Below are 21,445 nucleotides of genomic sequence, written 5' to 3' on the forward strand. Positions count from 1 at the left end.
TCAGACCCCCTCCCCAGCGTGGCTAGACCCAAGGTGGTGAGCATACTTCCCTGATCCTCACTGCAGGGTTTCAGCTCCATCGCTTCTCCATGGGCGCCGCAGGTACTAGGACACGTTCCTGTTTGATGCGGGTCACATGGCTGCTGCAGCCATGACGTGTCACGTGAACCAAATAGGAGGCCAACCTAGAACGTACGGAGCCCGAAGCTGAGAGATGAAGCCAGAACCCAGCTGCAGGGATCAGGTAAGTATGGTCACCACCTCCGGAGGGGTCTGAAAAAAAGTCCAACAAAGGTGAACAACGCATGTAGTGTCAGACAGCCATTTTCTTTTCAAACAAGACCTCGAAGTCAAGAACTCCACAAGTTGTTGTTATCATTACTGCAAACTGTAGAACCAATAAGATCACCCCATGAAACAGTTTTCTTTTCTATTATCAGCCAGACAAAAATTTGTTTCAATAGGTATCCGTAGAAAATCCCTCAAGTTTTGGAGCACATTGCCTACCTGGTTCTTGAAGTTTGTCCAGGCCTACCTTGAAATGAATGCCGTTTTTTGGTTCACCACTCCCGTCACTGGGATTGACCAAAGAAAGATTAGCTGAGTGGTCATGCCCTGACCTTTCCTGTGTGTAGAGCCAGAGCCCAAGAAGGAGAGAGCAGTGGCCGCTGGAGCAGTTAGGATCAGTAAGGGGAGTAATGCTTGCTTAAAAAAAATATATATATTTTTAAATATTCCCCCAGACGACTCTTCTAATGTGGTCAGATGTAGGCTCTATTCTAAACTAGGTTCAGACCCAGGTGTTGCAAGATCTTAACTGAATCCTATTCCTGTTTTTTCAACCTTTTAGTTGGTTACTCGGCTGTTGCCATCAACCATATCGCAGAGTTTGAAAAGAAGAAACCGGTAAGATTTAATTTTTATTAAGAAGCAATGTAGTTTTTCATCCCAGTTCAGTTGCATCCATACATTTTGGACTCTTTCATTATGGGCACCTGTGTTATTTGATCTCCGTCTGAGCACCAGTCCAGCACTTGCTCTTCTGGGTACACAATAGGTCAGTCTCTCCTTTGTGGCGGACTTCCTGTGAACTACAGGATTACCTCAGCATCGATCACATACCGCCTGGCAGCTCTGAGACACCTCCCCACCAAGCTCTGCCCTCCTCGTGCCTCTGTATGTTCCTCTATTCATAAAGTACTGCTAAATATATCATTTCTGCCCTATATAGGGGAGCAGAAGAATGGTGACATAGTCTCCTAAAACTTCCCTGACCTATACTGTCTCCCTCTTTCTTTGAGTTCTGTGTGCATAATTTCCAGTGTATTTCGGAGATCGTGATTCACACTGGTCTTATCTGCTTTCAAGGTCACAAACAGGAGGCATGAAAACATGCTGAAGCTGCACCACATAGGAATACACAGAACTCGGTAGTGTGAGTTTGGGTACAGATAGTATTATGTCTCTGATCTACACTTGCTGGTCTTCTATAGAACTTCAAGGGCTGGATTTATAAAAAGTGTCTAAATCAAAAACTGTCTTTCTCGTTAATATAATTGGCGGATGCAGCTTCATGGATATAGGCCCGGGCTGTTAGGAGCCTGACACTAGGAATACAAAAAAAGTATTGGCTTCGTCCAAGTGAGCTATACCCTCTCCATAGACGCTAGGCCACTTTGTACCAATAGCCGCAGGAGAGAGTCGATAAAAAGAGAGGCAACACAAGACAGAACAGTCTGGAAAAGGGAACACAAAAGTTAACTTAGTGTTTATGAAGTCAGGAGATCAGAGATAAGGCTTTACATGAGCCATCAGCCGAAGCAACTCAGGTGGAACGGTCTGCAAATAGACTGATTATTAACTTTACGTATCACAAAAACTGCTACAAAGACCAAATGAAAAAAATCTTTTTTAACCCAAAATGAATAAAATGCAATAATAAAAAAAATTGTCCCTAAGGTGTCCCTAGCCTATGTTGCAATATAGACAAAATGTGGCAATTCTCCAAGAAGTGGTCTACTAGTAATACAGATTGCAACATGTTACAGTAAAAACTATTTCTTTCGGGACAAACCGAGCCGTACTAATGTTCTCTGTTTTTCAATTTTCTTTTAGGAAATTGTGAAACCTATATCTACTAAGGATCTGTTTGCATCGCCACCAACTGTACAGGTATTGTATATAGGTATACGCCTTGCAATAGTAACTAGGCTTGCTTGATGAAATACATAGTTTTTGATTGTTATTAGCTGTCGAAGAGAGGTCTAAAGTGCCATACTCCGCTACTCTGAAGATGGCCATAACTGTTGGCTGAACGATCGTTTAGTGGACAACCAACCATCTACCGACTCCTACATACATGTTCAGTTCAGCCAAACATAAAGAGAGGAGAAAGCTACTGCCGGATGGCGACCTGAGAAAACAAAAGGATCACTTGCTCTGATCCATCTCTCGCCCGATATCATCTGTGTTGTTCACCTCTAGGTACAGGGACGTAGAGGTGAATAATCACTGACATGCAAATAGGACAACTTCCACTACGAATACAAGTCACATTGTCAGGCACGGAGACACTGCTGTATACTGGGTGGCAAGTTGCCAAGGAAACTGTACAACACCCATGGAGTATCGTGCACGTGTCCTATTCCAATTAATAGGATCCGTGCACGATACCCGCCGGGCTTCAGATGGTTGCCTTGACAACTGTATTGTCCAGCGTGCAATTACTGTATATGTCTGTCAGATTGTGGGAGGGTATGCCGGGAGGAACGCTTTAAATTTCAGTTTTTTCAAGAGTGTAGCTACTTTTACTAAAAAAAAAAGTAACATATGTTTCGCTTCATAAGACTTTAACCCCCCGAAAAATTAGGGAGAAAATGGAAGTGTGTTCTATAAAGCAAATACTAATGAGCTCTTCCATTATGGAACACTTATTAGTATGCAGAAGGCGTGGAGACCAGTGACTGTAGCACTGCTAGAGCTTGCTGTACTCGCCGCTCCCTGGTCTTCTGCCGGGCCCCGCACTGCGTATAGCCTCAGGACGTAGTGCATGTGGGCGTGCACTATGACCTGATACGGTGCTTGGAAGAAGACCAGGGATCGGTGAGTGCAAGAACGGCGCGCCATCCGTATTGTAATGCATTGGCTGTAAGTGTATTACCAGTGTAATATTACAGCCTTCCTGCTTGTGAGATACAGGGGCCGGGGCTGGATCTCACAGGCTGACACGTCCAAGCCATTGGGTCCCCGTCACGGCAGTGTAAGGGTTAATGTGCCGGCATGTGTGTTTTCACCGATGCCAGCGCATACAGCAGGGGTCTGGGTATCAGTGACTGCTGGACCCCTGCAGCTGATCAGGCGGGCACAGCTCCTGGGCTTTCTGACCCAGTTCCCAGCGCCGTACATATATAGCGCTGGTATCCTACGGGTTAAAGAGGTCAAAAAATGGCAGAGCTAATGGTGACAATACATGCTAGTTGAGCACAGTCTCCTTGGTGCCAATTTACTATTCGTTGCGTCTTTAGTGCCCTTTTGTTCAGTGCCTCTTTGGTGTTCTCTTGCCATTCATTCCATATTTTGTGCCCTTCTGTGACAGAAAAAAATTAAGGACCAGCGCATGGGAAATGAGCATCCAGTGGGCACTGAAGGGGCAGGAGCTACAAATGGCACTAAAGAGGCACTGACGTATGTGCCCATTGGCCATTTATAGTTCCTCGATTTCTTCCAAATTGCCATTCCTTGCTTCTTTTGTGCCCTACAGTGGAATACAGGTAAAAAATGGCCACCAAGGGGGCACTGAACAGAAAAACACTAAAGGGACAATGAAGGAGTAATTATTGAAGCTCAGTGATTCTCTGCCACTTTTCTGCACAGAGAGTGCTGGCAAACATTTGTAAGTCAAATTAAAGAGGACCTTTCACCATTCCTGACATGTCTGTTTTAATAGCTTCCTGCATCTATTCCTATGTCTCTATGTTGTGCCATTCCTTTATTATTTCTACTAGAAGCTATGAATGAATTGCTAGCAGTCTGCAGTAAGGGTACAGAGGGGTGGTAACAAGTTGGGGGGGGGGGGGTGTACCTGCACAGTCTGACTCTATCCAATCAGTGCTGCCATTCTCAGACTGTGCAGGTACACCCCCCCCCCCCCCAACTGGTTACCTCCCCTCTGTACCCTTACTGCAGACTGCTAGCAATTCATACATAACTTCTAGTAGAAATAATAAAGGAATGGCACAACATAGAGCCATAAGAATAGATGCTCCAGAATTGTTATTACATGAGGAATGTATGAAGCTATTAAAATAGACGTCAGAAGTGGTGAAGGTTCCTCTTTAAATCAAGTGAGGGCTCATTCAGACGACTGTAGGCCGTCTGTGCCCATATTGCAGACCGCTAATTTATTGACTAGCATGGGTACACAATCTGCAGGATGGGAAGAGGCACAGATCGGAAGCACTACAAAGGCTTTTTGGTCCATGCCTCCGCACATGTCCTATCTTTTGCCATATGTTGCGGATTGGAGACCCATTCATGTCATCGGGTCTGCGCCGCAATACGGGATTCACACGGCCGGTGCCTGTGCATTAGGGTCCACAGCATGGACAGCCTACGGTCGTGTGATTGAGCCCTAAGTCAAAGAATAAATTTAGAAAATAATGAATGAGTTGGTTGGGATTCCCCAAAATAAAAATATTTTTTCAGGGTTACCCCAGTGCTAAAAAGACTGTGAATCTCTGCCCTAAGCCAGATGCTGGGGGAAGGGATGGGATGAGTATTGGATAGACCATAATTAGATTTGTTTTCCACTTTTGTATTACCTGCAGGGTAAATCTACACCAATCCAAATTCTTAAGAGGCTAACCGTCATAGCGTCAGACCCATCCCATTTCAATGTACTGGTACGTGGTGTTTCTTTTTCTTTTGATTTTATAATATTTAACGTGTTAGTTTTTGGTTGACTATGTTGCAGAGAGCTGCATTCTTTCTCTTAGGCTCCCATATTCACAATGTCCTCAAAGTGTTTGAAAAATATGAATAAATAAACCGTACTGGCCCTCACTGGTCTTCCCTCCCACGCTGCTGGTTATTTCCTGGTCCATCTTGTCACACTGGACACAGGTCCTGCAGACGGCCAATAATTGGCTGAGCGGGCCTTTTCCGGCATTTCCGGCATGTCCAGCTGGGAGCATGAGGCTGGCCAGTGTTGAAATGGCCGCGGCTTCTTATTTGGCTGGATACACACATTTACCGTCTGTGTCACTGCCGCTGATACCGAATGACTGCAGGTTTTAAGAGGTTATCTGAGAATTACTATTGATGACCTATCCTCTGGGCTGGGGGTCCGAGGTACTCCCTGAGTGCCGCGGCCTCTTCCTAGGCCATGTGATGTCACCGTACATCGATCACTTGGCTTACAGGGCTACAGTGTAGTGCTGTGCTCCTTATGCTATGTGTGTATGTAAAAAATATCAAATCGGCAGGGGTCTGACACCTGGGACCTCTCCCTAGGCCATGTGACATCGCCATACAAAAGTCACACGAACTAGTTGCATCTCAGCCTCATTGATTTGAATAGGGCTGAGCTGCAATACCAAGCACAGCCACTGTAATATGTATGGCGCTGTGCTTGAAAAGCTGCTAGAACTCCAGGGAGTGCAGCAGCTCTCTGAAACAGCTGATCGGTGGGGGTGCCAGGACTTGGACCCATGCTGATGTGATAAGAATGACAGATCATCATTATCATTTCCTGGATAACCCCTTTAACTGATCCATACTCTCAGAATGAGAGGGCATTTGCAGTATATCTTTTGCAATCCACAATTTGCGGATGACGCCTGTGTGACGTCTGTGTTGCATCAGTTTAGTTTTTTTGTGGACCCATTGAAGTCAATAGGTCAATTGGCCTCATTTGTTCTATCTTTTGCAGAACGGACATACAGATGCGGAAAGCACAAATGTGAAATGGGGAAAGATCTTTAAAGGGTTTACAACAACCTAATTTCTCCTAATGTGTGCCCTGTTAAAAAAAAAAAAAAACACTCACCTGTCTGCAATCCCGCCATGTAAAGTTCGCTGCCGCCTTCTCAGGCACTTTCAGTTCCGCAGGACTAGGGAGTGACTGGGTCCGTGCCCACTTTGCCCAATCACAGGCTTCAACAATTACATCACAAGACATCGCATTGCCCTGGTTTGGTTTTTGTGTTTTCTGCATTCCCTATGCAGTATAAATGACATCTTCCTTGCTGCAGCTGAAGTCAACACGAGACACTTACTAATGTATTGTGATTGTCCATATTTCTTCCTTCGCTGGCTGGATTCATTTTTTCATCACATTATACACTGCTAGTTTCCATGGTTGCGACCACCCTGTGATCCAGCAGTGGTGGCCGTGCTTGCTCACTATAGAAAAAAGCACCAGCCTATGTGCACTCCCACGGTCCCGACCACCAGAGAGGCCCGATGCCTTTTCCTACAGTGTGCAAGCGCGACCACCACTGTTGGATTGCAGGGTGGTCTGTAACCATGGAAACTAACAGTGTATAATGTGATGGCAAAATGAATCCAGCCAGCAAAGGAGGCAATATGGACAATCACTATACATTAGTAAGTGCCTTGTATTAACTTTCTCTACATGATCAGTGCCACTTGATGAAGTGACACAACCCCTTTAAGTGAAGTGCCTGGTTTAGTTTTCAGTCCGGTGACAGGTCCTCTCTGAGTAGTAGTTTTCCAATCTGTATGTATGTGGTGTTTTATTAATCATTTATTCTAGTTGTTTGTGCTCTTTTGACAGAGATCCACTTCCCCTGTCACCAGACTGTATGATATTGTGGCCGTCTATCCGAAAACAGAAAAGCTGTTCCATGTAAGTACTTCACCTGGAAGGTCTTCTTTATAAACGGTTCCTTAAAGGGGTATTCCCATCTGAAACACGTATGGCATATCCAGGGAACATGTCATAAGTGTCTGTCCCCCATTCTGCCCATACTCAGTATCTGCATCGTATGGATCCTGAATACTGCGGCCATACCTCTCGGTGGATATATTGTTCTTTTTATGGTGATTGTACAATGTCGGAATCCGATCTCTTACCGTATTCACTCCTGGAAGCCTTGATCTCCAGGTCGGTCCTATCTACCGATTCAGGGCGGAATGCAGATGTACAGTACATAGGAGCAGTTATTCTTTACCTGATATGTTAGTTTTGTTGATAAAATAAAAGTATTTTCACCTCGTATGACCCCCGGTAATCTACAGTAAGGCATTAGTAGTGTAAAGGACTGTGCGGTCACAAACCAGCCATGTACTGGAGCCCTCTTCATTTAGGAGCCCTGTCTATGTATTGCATGTCCTACTTGCAGTGAATATTTTCTTCCTTTTATACTGTGCATGTATCTGGAGTAAACCTTCAGTTTCTTGCAGGCTCTTGTGGTTTAAAGCCCATCTGTCAGCAGACTTGTACCTATGACACCGTCTGACCTGTTGCATGTGCACTTGGCAGCTGAAGACATCTGTGTTGGTCCCATGTTCATATGTGCCCACATTACTGAGAAAAATAAGTTTCAATATATGCAAATGAGCCTCCAAGAGCAACGGGGGCGTTACCATTACACCTAGAGGCTCCGCCCTCTGCAACTTCTGCGCCCTCTGCACTATGATTGACAGGGCCAAGTGTGATGATATTTTCAATGCCTGGCCCTGTCAAAGTGCAGAGAGAGCAGAGCCTCTAGGTGTAATGACAACGCCCCCGTTGCTCCTAGAGGCTCATTTGCATATATTAAAACATCATTTTTCTCAGCAATGCGGGCACATATGAACATGGGACCAACACAGATGCCTTCAGCTGCCAAGTGCACATGTAACAGGTCAGACAGTTTCATGGGTACAAATCTGCTGACAGATACCTTTTTTAAAGGCATCTGTCACCAGTTTTATGCTGTCCTAACTAAGGGCAACATAAATAAGTGACAAAATGCTGGGTCACTTTCTTTAATTGACCCAGTCAATCTGCCAACATCTTGTATTGAAAAGCTCCAGCTGATAATGATGAGTCATGAATATTCATGAGTTCCTGACTCTCCCCGCCTTCCTGCTGCTGAATGACAGTTTGTTTCCATAGGAATCAGCAGCAGGTGGGCAGGGGAGTGGCTATAGCTCTGAATTGAATATATACGCTGGACTCAATGACATCACGCCGGACTCGAATCAGCTCATTAGCATGTGGCATCTTTGTGTGTATATTATGAGGTAACCATCTGTCACACCAGTAAGTGAATACATCTAAGGTACTTTTTAGTAGTTAATGATTGTATATAATTAGTTAGATTATAATCAAATATCCACATGACAGGTTCCCTTTTAAAGGATTTGTGCCACTAGTAACGCAAATCCGGCCTCTACATAACTTTGTTGTATCCAGCGTCACTTCTGAAACGGGCGTAGAAAATGGTAAAAGCCTCCGCACTCCACACCAACTTTTTAGACCTGGCGTGAGCGGGGAAAAGTCTCATATAGGCGTCTTTCAGCTTCATAAATGGCCCCCTAAGTGTTATTAGTGACACAACCCCTTCAATGATATATAGAGACCGCAGCATTTCCGTATTTTCCATTACTAATGTCTTCTGTCTCTTTGTGTCAGGCTGCGTGCACCGCCATCGATGTGGATATCATATGCATCAATGTAACGGAAAAGTATCCATTTTTCTTCAGAAGGCCACCTGTAAATGCTGTAAGAAATGTGTCCCATTCAGCAAAAAGTATATGGTTTGCTGTGTTTTTTTTTTAAACATAGGAGCCTATGGGCCATGTGTACCACCGTGTGTTTATTCCGTCACTATCCCCTCCCCCGCTGCCGTTTTACCTTCAATGTACACTGCACACATCCAAATCTAGTGTGAATGCCCCCCGACTATCTCACGTCTTTTGTAGAGTACAGTCTATATACCTGTGGAGTTAATAAAATGTCTGATTATAATAATGTTGAGGTCTCCAGGTTAATATTACATGTAATATCAGAAATATTGTATTCAGCCTAGCAGCCCCTTCATTCCTAAGTTTGTATGAATTGTGTACCAATGCTGTGTATACCCCTCTATTCCAGGCCATCGAGAGAGGCATCTTTTTTGAGCTGATTTATACACCGGCAATCAAAGATTCCACCTTAAGACGGTATACAATTTCTAACGCTCTCAGTTTAATGGAAATCTGCAAAGGAAAAGTAAGTAACGGTGCAGAACTGCAGTGTACGTTACAATGGTTTGGAAAGGTACAGGAGATATGTGATGTGCTTTTAGGTTCTATTAAATGTAAAAAACTGAAGATTGTAGATGCTTTTTAATTCGTAGTCGGACGCTTTTCATGCCAAGTACCCCCTTGTGATAGGTTCCAGCCAGGTACCCCCCAAGGAAGTGATACATGACAAATGTTAGCAAAATAAGCTCTTTCTTTAGCCGCTGTCATAGGGCCTGTTCTGAGCCTCAGGCAGCAGTTCCTTCAGATTTGACAGAATAGCGCAGACTGCAGCACTGATCTTCCTGTCAAATTGACAGACCCCACATTTTGACCCATAATGGATGGCTGATTGCTTTTCAAATTACATTCCATACTCGTAGCAAGCATGCCAGAGAATTCAGCGCAACATACCTGTTACATCCAGCGAAGTCTACAATCAGATGAGACATTCTCATTCCTCTTCTCCGTTTGGCCCAGACCGCCATCACAACTTTTTCCATCCACTTCTTAGGTTCTTAACTTTTCCATCATCTTTCTCAACACAAACTTCATATCCTGGTTAGAGTTGTTTCGATACCAAAATTTTGATTCGGTTTCGATACCATAAAAATTATTGCCATACTCGATACCACGCGAAAAAAAAAGACGCGTGCATTCCGCATTTTATGGAACGTCCGGCCCATAATAGAACAGTACGCTCCTATTTTTTGGGGGGAACAAGGTGACAAAAAAAAAAGGCGAATCGCGCAGTTTTCATTTAATTTTTTTTCTGTTACGGCGTCTACTGAATAGGATATTTAAAAAATATTGTAATAGTTTGGACTTTTCAGACGTGGCGATATGTAATATTTATATATTTTATATGTAAAATTGGGAAAGGGGGTGATTTATACTTAATATTTGGTCTTTTCTTCTTTTTTTATTTTATTTTTTAGTGGCTATAACCCTTGTCCTATTCACCCTGAATAGGAATTCACACTCTCCCTGCTGCCCTGTGCATAGTACACAGGGAGATTACCATGGCAGCCAGGGCTTCAGTAGCATCCTGGCTGCCATGGTAACAGATCAGAGCCCCAGGATTACACTGCTAGAGCTCCTGAGGGGTTAAGTGCCGCTGATCGCAGCTCCCCGCACCTGCTTCCTGGATTTGTATTAAACGTTTACTTTCATTGGTAGCGCAGTGCGCCCGCCCCTCTCTCTTCTTATTGGTGGCAGCGGCACAGTGGGAAGGGAGAGACTGCTTCCTTCTCCCCTGTGCTACTGAGGAGAATACAGAGCACGCTGAGAGCAACGCGCTCCATGTTCTCTCATACTAGACTGCGCAATAGCGAAGCCAAGTATCGAAAAAAGGCAAATCCTGGTATTGAGGTCGATACCAGACAAAAGTATTGATTGGGTATCGAAAATTCGATACCCGAAACAACCCTAATCCTGGTGCCACACTTTGTCATCCTGCTGCCACCACCAATACTGCCCGCAGTGCTCCTCAATGCTGCCAGATACTTTACTGCATTAACCAATCTACCAGAAAATACTAGTACCACACAAATGGTGCCACTTTCAATAATTGCCATACAATGCCCTTCAAAATAATGGTGCCCCTGACAGTAATAGCGCCACAAATAGTGGCCCCCAGAAATAACTGTGCTAGGGTGCCCCCTCCTACACAGTAGTAGTGCTCCCAAAAGTATCACCAGTAATATAATGCCCCCATAGTGCCCAGAATAGTAATAATGTCCCCCTTTGTGCCCCAGTAGTAATAATCCCCCCCCATAGTGACCCAGTAGTAGTAAAGCCCACCATAATGTCTTCAATAGTAAACCCACCATAGTGCCTGCATTAGTACTGATGCCCCAATATAATGCCCCCAGAAGTAATAAACCCCCATAGTGTGCGCCAGTAGTAAAAATGCCCCCCAATAGTAATAATGACCTACAGTGGCCCAATAGTGTGCTCCCCCAAAGTGGCAAAGGAAAATAACAAAATCAAATGCACATCTCTCATTTCAGTCTGCGACTTGGTGCCGGACAAAGACCCCCGGTCTGAGTCCTGAGCTGCCAGCATCCTCAGATAGTCGCTATGACGTCATCATGACCCCCGCACCATCCTGTCATAGACTTGAGATATAGTGGCCTATGACAGTAAATTACTGGGCAGAGAAACATTGGCTCCCATGCTCTGACTCAGTATTCAACTGTATCGCCGTACTGAGGATGGCAATACAGTTGAATGTGGAGCAGGTGCATGTCAGTGCTCAATGAAATATTGCTGGATGGTAGGGCATCCAAGGGGTAACACAGGTCGAGAACCACTGGCCTAGGCCGAACTCTGCAAAAGAACTCTCTAGCATTATCCCACCTCCACCAGACTTTGCAGCTGGCACAGTCCGGCAGGTAATGTTCTCCTGGCATCTCGTCCATCAGAAAGCCAAATGGAGGAGTGAGATTCTAAACTCTAGAGAACATGTCCCCATGGCTCCAGAGCCCAGTGGTGGGGTGCTTTACACGCTTGGCATTGTGCTTGGTGATGTAAGGTTTGCATGCACCTAAGAGAAGAATACACTGCATTTCTATTTTAATTGTCATGGTTTGCAGTTATGATACTGGACAGAAGAGAAGCAAGATAATAAGGACATTGAATTGTGTCTTTATTGGCCCTTTAAATAATGCTTTTTATCCTCCAGTCATCATTTGGACGACACTATTAAAATGCACTTCAACCTTTGTGCTCATACAGCCATGCTGATATTTCCAGCAGCAGGTGAAAACCACAGGCGGAAAATAATGGAATTCCATCGTAGTCCTAATGTCCTACTGTGGGATCCAATTAGCGGATTAGAGACCCCCCCGATGCACGTTTTGAACAGCAACCTGTACATTCCCGCTACAGATTTTTTTTATATTCGAGCCAAAGAACCTTTCAGACACTTCTGTAGGTTTCTGCCTAGGGCCAATACATTTTTACATCACGGCCTCCGTGTGCAGAACCTTGTAAAGGAATCACATTCATCATTAACCACATTCATTTAACCTGAGGGGTCTGCACCCTGGATAAACTGGACTGCCCATTATTGGCACTTGTAGTTGGCATGGGATAAAGATTTCTTCCTCATCACATATGGTGTTGGATAATAACCTGTACCTGCAGATATTGGAATGATTTCCCAGAGCTATCCGTTATACCCCTACAATGAGGAGCACGTCTACGGTATGACAGCTGCAGAATGGTGGCAAGTTAAAGGGCATCCTTTAAACTATTTGATCTCCTGGGAAATACCAGTGTAATATTCAGTTGTGTCGGCTACAGTGACCATGCAAATTATTATAATTTTTTTTTTTCATCGTCGATTCGATGATTGCCGTATGATTGCTTGAAAAAAGTAGATTTCACTTTTGCACAATAAAACCTAAAAAAAAAAATATAATTTAATTATTCTTTCGATAGAGCTGTGTGAGGGCTTTATTTTTGCGGCACGACTTAAAGTTTAGATTTTTACCATTTTGGTACAGACTAAGAATTTTTTGTGTGTGTAATATATAAGCTATATAAGCAAATACAGCAGTTCTGTCTTTTTTTACGCCATTCATTGTGCCGGAGAAGTTAAGTGATCTTTCAGAGTGGGGAAATTAATGGAGGGTGCACTGTGCATGCGCAGCCTCCCTTAATTCATTTCAATGGGGCCGTCGAAAATAGCCGAGTGCTGGCTCGGATATTTCCGTCTGCCCCATTGAAATAAATGGGAGCAGTGGGGAGCAGCGCTTGGAAACCTGGGGTCCTCCAGCCACAGCTCTACCCGTTTCGTTCTCGTAGATGCTGGTCCTCCAGGTGGAAATCTTAGTGATATGCCCCCATTGTACTAGTCTCTTTACTAGTCTCACAAGGGGATTTTGACATGTGATTATTTGATCACTTCCATAATACACTGTACTACATATGTAGTACAGTGTATCATGCTGACAGTGTGCCTAATAGGCAGACCTGGGGGCGTTTAATAGACAGTTTCATTCCTTTTATTACCTATCTGTCCTCTTGAAAAGGGAGTCTTTCACCAGTGACCTCCCAGTCCAACTGTTTACGTTATTTTCTTGATCTGAGGTTCAGTTCCCGAGTATATGCAAATTATACGCAGCGGGGGCATCACTGTTGCTCTTTTTTCTCTTCTTTCTGTGGCCGCCCCTCTATTGCTGCTTTGCCACTGCCTGGCACTGTCAATCCAAGCGGCAGGAGAGGGGCGAACCACAGAAAGAAGTACAGCTTGAGTGCAAAAAGAACAAGGGTGACACGCACATTGCACCAAAGGCGTTCTGGAGATGAGTGTTCATGTATCAGACATTTATGCTGTGTTTAAAGGGTTTATCCAGGATTTTGATATTACTGGCCTATCATCAGGAAAGGTCCTTTAATATCAGATCAGGTCCAACTCCTGGCAGCCCTGCAGATCAGCTGTTTGAAGAGCTCTGCAGCCTCCTTGCAGCCTACCAATCACAGTGCCTTCCATTGAATAGTGGCTGTGCTTGGTATTGCAGCTCATGCCTATTCACTTGAATGGGACTGTGCTGCGTCTAGGCCATGTGACTGATGTACAGTGATGTCACTGACCTAGGAAGAGACTTAAGCACTCATGATGGCAGCCATCTCGAACAGCTGATCAGATATTGATGACCCTTCCTGACAATAGGCCATCAATACCAAAATCACTGAAAATCCCTTAATTATTTAAGAGGAAACTATTTCAACATGTGACGTTCATAAACTCATCCTGTTTTTTTTTTATTTTTTTTATTTTTTTATATTGTAGAACATTATTATATCTAGTGGTGCAGAAAAGGTAAGTTACCTTTCTTCCTTCACACAATAGATTTCTGCACTGCTCACCAGTGTTTAACAAGTGAACTGATTTACCGTACATTTTAAAAGGAACACTGTCTCTTTAAAAGCACTTTACCCTTTCCCATCCTTTGGTGTACATGTACGCCCTCAGTTGGAGCTATTTTCTACATTACTTCGTACACGTATGGCCCTGTGATTACCAGAGTTTCCAGGGTTCACTGTTATACATAAAGAACCTAGGGGCCAGTAAGCTATAGTTAAAAAAATTTTTATAAAAAGTTATAGTTAGTATAATCATTTAATGTATAAACATCGAATGCAACTCAGTAAGGCGTAAAAATGTATGTAGTACATATTAGATGGTCACAGAGACAGTATTAGGCTACTTTCACACTTGCGTTAGGTGCGGATCCGTCTGGTATCTGCAGACGGATCCGCACCTATAAATGCAAACAATGGTATCCGTTCAGTGCGGATCAGTCTGCATAACAGCTTTTTCAGATCCGAGTTTTCACGATCGTGAAAACGCACATCCGACAGTATATTCTAACACAGAGGCGTTCCCATGGTGATGGGGACGCTTCAAGTTAAAATATACTAAGAACTGTGGACATAACTGCCCCTGCTGCCTGGCAGCACCTGATCTCTTACAGGTGCGGCACCTGAGGGGTTAATTGTGCGGATCTCAGCCGCCTGATCGGCTGGTGCCAGGCAGCAGGGGCCAGACCCCTCTCTCCCTCCCCAGTATTAAAAGCATTGGTGGCCAGTGCGCCCCCCCCTGGCCACCAATATCCAGTTACTGAGAAATCTTCCAGCCATAAAAAATGTCCTTGTCATAATATTAATATGCAGTAAAATTCCTGTGAAAAGTGATTTATGATTTCTTTCTGTTTTGTAGCCATTGGAACTGAGAGGTCCATATGACGTCGCCACCTTGTATCCTTAAAAAACTGATATACAGATAAAACTCAAAGTTCATTTATTTCAGTAATGCAACTTAAAAGGTGAAACTAACATATGAGACTCATTACAGGCAAAGCGAGATATAGCAAGCCTTTATTTGGTATAATTTGGATGATTATGGCTTACAGTTTATGAAACCCCAAAGTCTTAATCTCAGGTCCCCTTTGCTCAGGGGGTATGGAATAATTAGCTGACTGGAGTGTGACACTTTGAGCCTAGAATATTGAACCTTTTCACAAATTTTAGGCTGCATTAATGCAATTCCTTTTAAGTTGCATTACTGAGATAAATGGACTTTTGCCCGATATTCTAATTTTTCGAGTTTCACCTGTACATGGCACTGATTTATCATATTTTCAGCAAAACTTCTACATTTAAATTTTGCATTGATTATGGAAAATGCAGACATTGGGGCAGGTGTACTAATCAAAATATGGCTAAAACTGGCATATGTCTTGCACTAAAGCGTTTTTCCAGAATTATCAATATCTGATTGGCAGGGATCTGACACCCTGCAACCCCCCTGAGTAGCTTAGGTGCTGAAACTACACAGCGCTGTGCACTGTGTTTCCAGCCAGGATAGGAGATAAGTGCATGAAGACTGGCGGTCCGACCACTGGCACCACCACCAATCATGAGGACTGGTATGCCTTATTCCCCTGTGTGAATGGAGCAGTGGTGTATGTTTCATGAACACCGGTCCATTCACTGTGGGACCACCAAGTACAGTGCTCGGCTCTCCATCTGTGAGACCACCAAGTACAGTGCTCGGCTCTCCATCTGTGAGACCTTCAAGTACAGTGCTCAGCTCTCCATCTGTGGGAAAACCAAGTACAGTGCTCGGCTCTCCATCTGTGGGACCACCAAGTACGGCTCTCCATTTGTGGGACCACCAAGTACGGCTCTCCATTTGTGGGACCACCAAGTACGGCTCTCCATTTGTGGGACCACCAAGTACGGCTCTCCATCTGTGGGACCACCAAGTACGGCTCTCCATCTGTGGGACCACCAAGTACGGCTCTCCATCTGTGGGACCACCAAGTACGGCTCTCCATCTGTGGGACCACCAAGTACAGCTCTCCATCTGTGGGACCAGCAAGTATAGTGCTCAGCTCTCTCCATCTGTGAGACCACCAAGTACAGCGCTCGGCTCTCCATCTGTGAGACCACCAAGTACAGCGCTCGGCTCTCCATCTGTGAGACCACCAAGTACAGCGCTCGGCTCTCCATCTGTGAGACCACCAAGTACAGCGCTCGGCTCTCCATCTGTGAGACCACCAAGTACAGCGCTTCGTGCTCTCCATCTGTGAGACCACCAAGTACAGCGCTCGGCTCTCCATCTGTGAGACCACCAAGTACAGCGCTCGGCTCTCCATCTGTGAGACCACCAAGTACAGCGCTCGGCTCTCCATCTGTGAGACCACCAGTACAGCGCTCGGCTCTCCATCTGTGAGACCACCAAGTACAGCGCTCGGCTCTCCATCTGTGAGACCACCAAGTACAGCGCTCGGCTCTCCATCTGTGAGACCAGCAAGTATAGTGCTCAGCTCTCTCCATCTGTGGGACCACCAAGTACAGCGCTCAGCTCTCTCAATCAGTCCTATAGAAGTGGATGGAGCTTAGGTCACATGTACACATGACCACTTGGAGAAGGGTTGCACACCAATCTGCTAATGACTTTATAGAAAATCACAAGTTAGACAAAAATTAAAGAAAATGACACTTCAGAAAATATGAACGTTCTACAGTTCAACAATTATTAAAGCACTTTTGGTGATGGATACTCTTTGAATCTGAAAGATGCCCCTTGACAGACTTTTTCATTCCTTTATGACCTATGTGTCCCCTTAAAGGGAGTCTGTCACCAGCGACCTCCCAGTCCAACTGTTTGCATTCTTTTGTTGATCGGAGACTACGTTCTCAAGTTATGATACTTAGGGCTCACTCAGACGGCCATATGCATATTGCGGATCTGCAAAACACGGTTACCAGCCAGTGAAGGGCTGCAGCTATCGATTATTTTAGTAATCAAGTATTATTTATATTAATCCAACAATTACTCAAGTACTCTAATAAGAAACTAATTAAAAGAGCGTTTTACTGTATAAAAACTCATCAGACCCCCGTGCTATCCAGTCCTCAGTGCCATCAGCTCCCCCCCCCCATACCATCAGTCCTCAGCGCCATCAGCCCCTCCCCCCCGTACCATCAGTCCTCTGTGCCATCAGCTCCCCCCCCCTCGTACCATCAGTCCTCTGTGCCATCAGCTCCACACAGTGCCATCAACCCCCTTGCCATCAGTCCTGTGTGCCATCAACATCAACTCCCCCAGTGCCAACATCTCCCGCTCATAGGAAGCTGTCTCCAGCGCCAGTGAAATACTTTCCTCTCCTGTAGGGGCGCTGCCGACACTCCACAGATCTTCCATTCTCTTCTTCACGTGCTGCACTGTTCTCCTGACGTCACACGGCATCAGGTCATAGTTCTCGCTTATGTGCCCTATGTCCTGACGATGTGTGTACATCAGGATCCGGTGCGGGCCGGGCGGTTGACCACGGAGTGGTGACTAATAGCAAGAGCTTCACTCACGCTCCGTAGTCACATGACACAAACAAATCCTGGATGCAAAAAAATTGCATGGAAGATTTTTCTGTGTCGAGTTACAGAGAGCCCTAAGCCCATGTGCTTTCTGCATTTTGCGGAACGCCCACTGCCAGCCCTATGGTAGAAATGCCTATTCTTTTCTGCTATTGTGGACAAGAATAGGACATGTTCTATCTTTTTTGCGGGGCTGCGGAATGGAAGTGCGGATGCAGACAGCACAAGGGGTGCTGTCCGCCTCTTTTGCGGCCCAGTTGAAATGAATGGATCCACATTCGTTCCACAAAATTGTGAAACGGATGCAGACCCATAAATGTGGTCGTGTGACTGAGCCCTTATGCAAATTATATGGAATGAGAGAGTCACCTTTGCACTTTTTCCACTCATTTCTGTGGCCAGCCCCTCCCTCACTGCTTTTCTTTGGGAGGGGTTGGCTGCTACAGAAAGGAGTGGCGTTTGGTGCAATGAGGGCGTCACCATTTCTCTTTTTGCACCCAAAGTCCTAATTTACTTAATAGGAAACAGTGTCATAACTCAGCAATGGAGCCTCGGATCAACAAGAGAAAAATGGCTAATTATTCAGGTTCACCACTGCTATGTGTCTATGCAAACAGCTGGATATGGAGGTCACTGGGGACAGATTCCCTTTTAAAGGGGTTGTCTCATCTTGGACATTGGGGGCATATCGCTAGGATATGCCCCCCCAATGTCTGATAGGTCTGGGTCCCACCTCTGGGACACGCACCTAGCCTTAGAACGGAGCCCGCAAAGTGATGGAGGGCGCACTGTGCATGCGCAGGCTGCCCTCCATTCATTTCTATGGGAGTGCCTTTCCATAAGCTACATAGAAGTGAATGGAGCGGTGGCTGCACTTGTGCGTTGCGCTTCCCATTCATTTCAATGGGACTTCTAAAAATAGCCGAGTGTGATGCTCGGCTATTTTCAACAGTCTCATAGAAATGAATAGAGGATGGCCCGCATGCCTAGTGTGCCCTCCGTCACTTTGCGGGCTCCGTTCTAAGGATAGGTGTGGGTCTCAGCGATATGCCACCAGTGTCTGAGGTGAAGCAACCCCTTTAATAACAGAGAATGCCCCGGGTCCCCAGTCCGTCCACAGAATTGGCTGAAATTGGCTGCTTCCACTTGCCCGGCTGAGCCGCGCAGCATGAGGAGGAAAGTATCTTAATATAGAAGCATAACTCATGTCGGCTCCGTGGAGTTTCTTCGAGGCGCAGAGTGCACGGACAACAATGTCCTCTGCCCCACAAAGGGATTGGCCAGGTTGTAAAACTATTTTCCAAAAGCCCCTAAACTATTTTTTGCTTTGCACACATCCATATGTCATAATTTATTCCGGCACACAGAAATAGGCCTCTTACTATCCTCGGCCGCTGCGTTCATGGGGCAGTGATCTGATCTTTCTGTGCTGTCCCTGGACAGATGATCTTCTGCGCATGCGCTGAACAGTAAATGAACATTTTCACGGCAAACGGATTAGGGGCTGTTGGAAAATATTGTCAATCCCTTTAATTGACCACATTGTCAGGTAGGTGATACTAGCGACCAGCCTATACAATAGCCGATTAGGGGATGGCTGCAGATCGGGTGCTATTAGTTCCAGCTGGTTTGTGGACATTTTACTATTGAATTGTACGAAGAGCAGATTTCATACTTGACTCCTCCTGAACCCGATATTAGAGGCTTGCTGTTTGGATTGTCTGAAAGATCTGCCAAGGCTGCCCTGTCTACCAACTGCCGCGCTGCCCTTCTACATGGTGGTAAGTTGGTTTTATGCAGCATTGTGAGACATCCAGTCAAAGGTTTTTTGATAACTAATTAATATGCATTATTTTGTAATATTGAATTCCCTTTTTATTTGCTTTCTCTATGGCTTTTACATTTTATTACTAACATTTATAAATGTCAGCAGGGGGAGCCATAATCACACATTACAAATGCTGCACTACCATCTGCTGCAAGTGCATTACATCCTTTATTTTGTGACATTAATTGAAGATTTTTATTTTTTTTTCTCTACTTTTAAAGGGAACCAGTCATGTCTGTTTTAGTAAATACTTGTATACCCTATGAAACTGTTGTGGAGCATCTCTCTTCTACATTGTGCCTCTGTTATTCCTCCATGCAGTTGTCAATTTACGTATTCAGGTGGAATAACAGTACAATACAGAGTAATGAGAAAAGATGGTCCAGCATCATTATTTTATGGCGAGTACAAATAACTTTTACGAAAACCTGTCTGAAGTGGTGACAAGTCATGTTTAAATGGGTAACTGTCCTCTGTCTATTGAATTGGGGCTGTTAGATTGGTGGAGGTCCCAATGGTCACACCCCAGCGATCTAACAGTGATCGCAGGAATGGGGGTCCCGTTTCTCCAGTTTGAATGGAGCAACTGTCGAGCATGCATCCCTTCAGCTCCATTCAGACTGTATTGGACTGCTGGGAATAGCTGAGAGCTGCACTTGGTTATCGCTGTAGCTTTAAGGTCTCGTGCACACCACTGTGTCCACCGTCCGCAAAATACCAGCCGTGTGCATCCTGCGCTTTTTACAGCCCCCATTGTCAAAATGCTTATTCTTTTCCACAAAACAGACAAGAATAGGACTTGTTCTTTTTTTTTGCGGAATGGACATAAGGAGGCGGACAGCCCACTGTGCACTGTCCGCAATAGAAATGAACGGGTCCGCGTTCAATCTGTGGATCAGACCCGGGCTGAAAATACGGTCCTGTGAATAAGGCCTAAAGGAGGATTTTTTTTATTTTATTTTTTCCATTGGCATACTCGCTACCTTTCCCAGCCAGCAGGGGTTTGGTCCTAGTGACTGCCATGACTCTTTCAAAGTGTATCCAGACAACGGCACATTTGTAGGAGCTGATGAGCATAGTACTGCAACACTTCCCCATTTAATTGAGTGCCGTGAGCTTTGCACCCCTTCATTCTGCTGATTGTTGTAGTTCCTGGAAGTCACACTCATCTTTGATGGCTAAGCATATTGAAGCTAGACATATAAGAAAACCTTCCCGCCTTACTAGCTTTGATTTATATTTATAGTTGGGGCCAGCAGAGGGCAGCATACTCGCACATTACGGCTGCTGCATCGGTTACGCACCCATACCTGCTTCTCTATGCCGCCATCAATAGTCCTGCTCCCCGTTTTGGGGGAAGATTTCCTCCTTTGTATGCTCGGTGCACACTTGCCCATCTCCTTGCTATAGGGTGCTCCATTCACACCTATACTGTAGGTCAGGGATCAGCAACCTCCGGCACTCCAGCTGAGGTGAAACTACAACTCCCAGCTGGGAGTTATTGTTTCAACACAGCTGGAAAGCCCGAGCCCCTACAGTATAGTGTGAATGGAGCACCCTATAGCAAGGAGATGGGCATGATGGCAGCATGTTATACGAACTCTTATAGATGTTAATGGAGCATGCTGGGAGTTGTAGTTTCACCACAGCTGGAGTGCTGAAGGTTGCTGACCCCTGCTGTAGGTGCACAATAAGTGATACTTCTTTAAATGGGTTGCCCGAACTTTCACAATTGATGACCTATCCTCAGGATAGGTCATCAATATCAGAGTGGCGGGGGTCCGACACCTGGCACCCCTGCCGATCAGCTGGATGAGGAGACGGCGCGCAGTGTGCTTGTGCTTTCTCCCTTCTCTCTTCCTGCTCTCCACTGTATGTCTATGGGACTGCAGCAGCGGACAGGAAGAGAGAAGTGAGATGGCAAGTGCACACTGCGCGCGTCGTCTCCGATCTGTATTAAAAGCCCGGAGTTCCCACTTTAATCTATATATC

General features: G+C 45.2%; 1 protein-coding gene across 2 annotated transcripts in view; it reads left to right on the forward strand.

Moving 5' to 3' along the window:
- RPP30 (ribonuclease P/MRP subunit p30) overlaps nucleotides 1–21,445 on the forward strand; it is a 32,690-nt gene that overhangs the window by 9,227 nt on the left and 2,018 nt on the right. Inside the window, exons 3-11 of one of the 2 annotated variants that reach the window (XM_044296548.1) lie at nucleotides 851–906; nucleotides 2,116–2,172; nucleotides 4,827–4,901; nucleotides 6,797–6,868; nucleotides 8,642–8,731; nucleotides 9,104–9,220; nucleotides 14,033–14,062; nucleotides 14,963–15,000; nucleotides 19,327–19,406. In XM_044296548.1, coding sequence (XP_044152483.1) covers nucleotides 851–906; nucleotides 2,116–2,172; nucleotides 4,827–4,901; nucleotides 6,797–6,868; nucleotides 8,642–8,731; nucleotides 9,104–9,220; nucleotides 14,033–14,062; nucleotides 14,963–15,000; nucleotides 19,327–19,406 — 615 coding nt within the window. The remainder of the gene's footprint in view (nucleotides 1–850; nucleotides 907–2,115; nucleotides 2,173–4,826; nucleotides 4,902–6,796; nucleotides 6,869–8,641; nucleotides 8,732–9,103; nucleotides 9,221–14,032; nucleotides 14,063–14,962; nucleotides 15,001–19,326; nucleotides 19,407–21,445) is intronic. The other variant, XM_044296549.1, reaches the window with a different exon arrangement.

This window comes from Bufo gargarizans, chromosome 6, assembly GCF_014858855.1.
Source record: "Bufo gargarizans isolate SCDJY-AF-19 chromosome 6, ASM1485885v1, whole genome shotgun sequence".
NCBI lineage: Eukaryota > Metazoa > Chordata > Amphibia > Anura > Bufonidae > Bufo > Bufo gargarizans.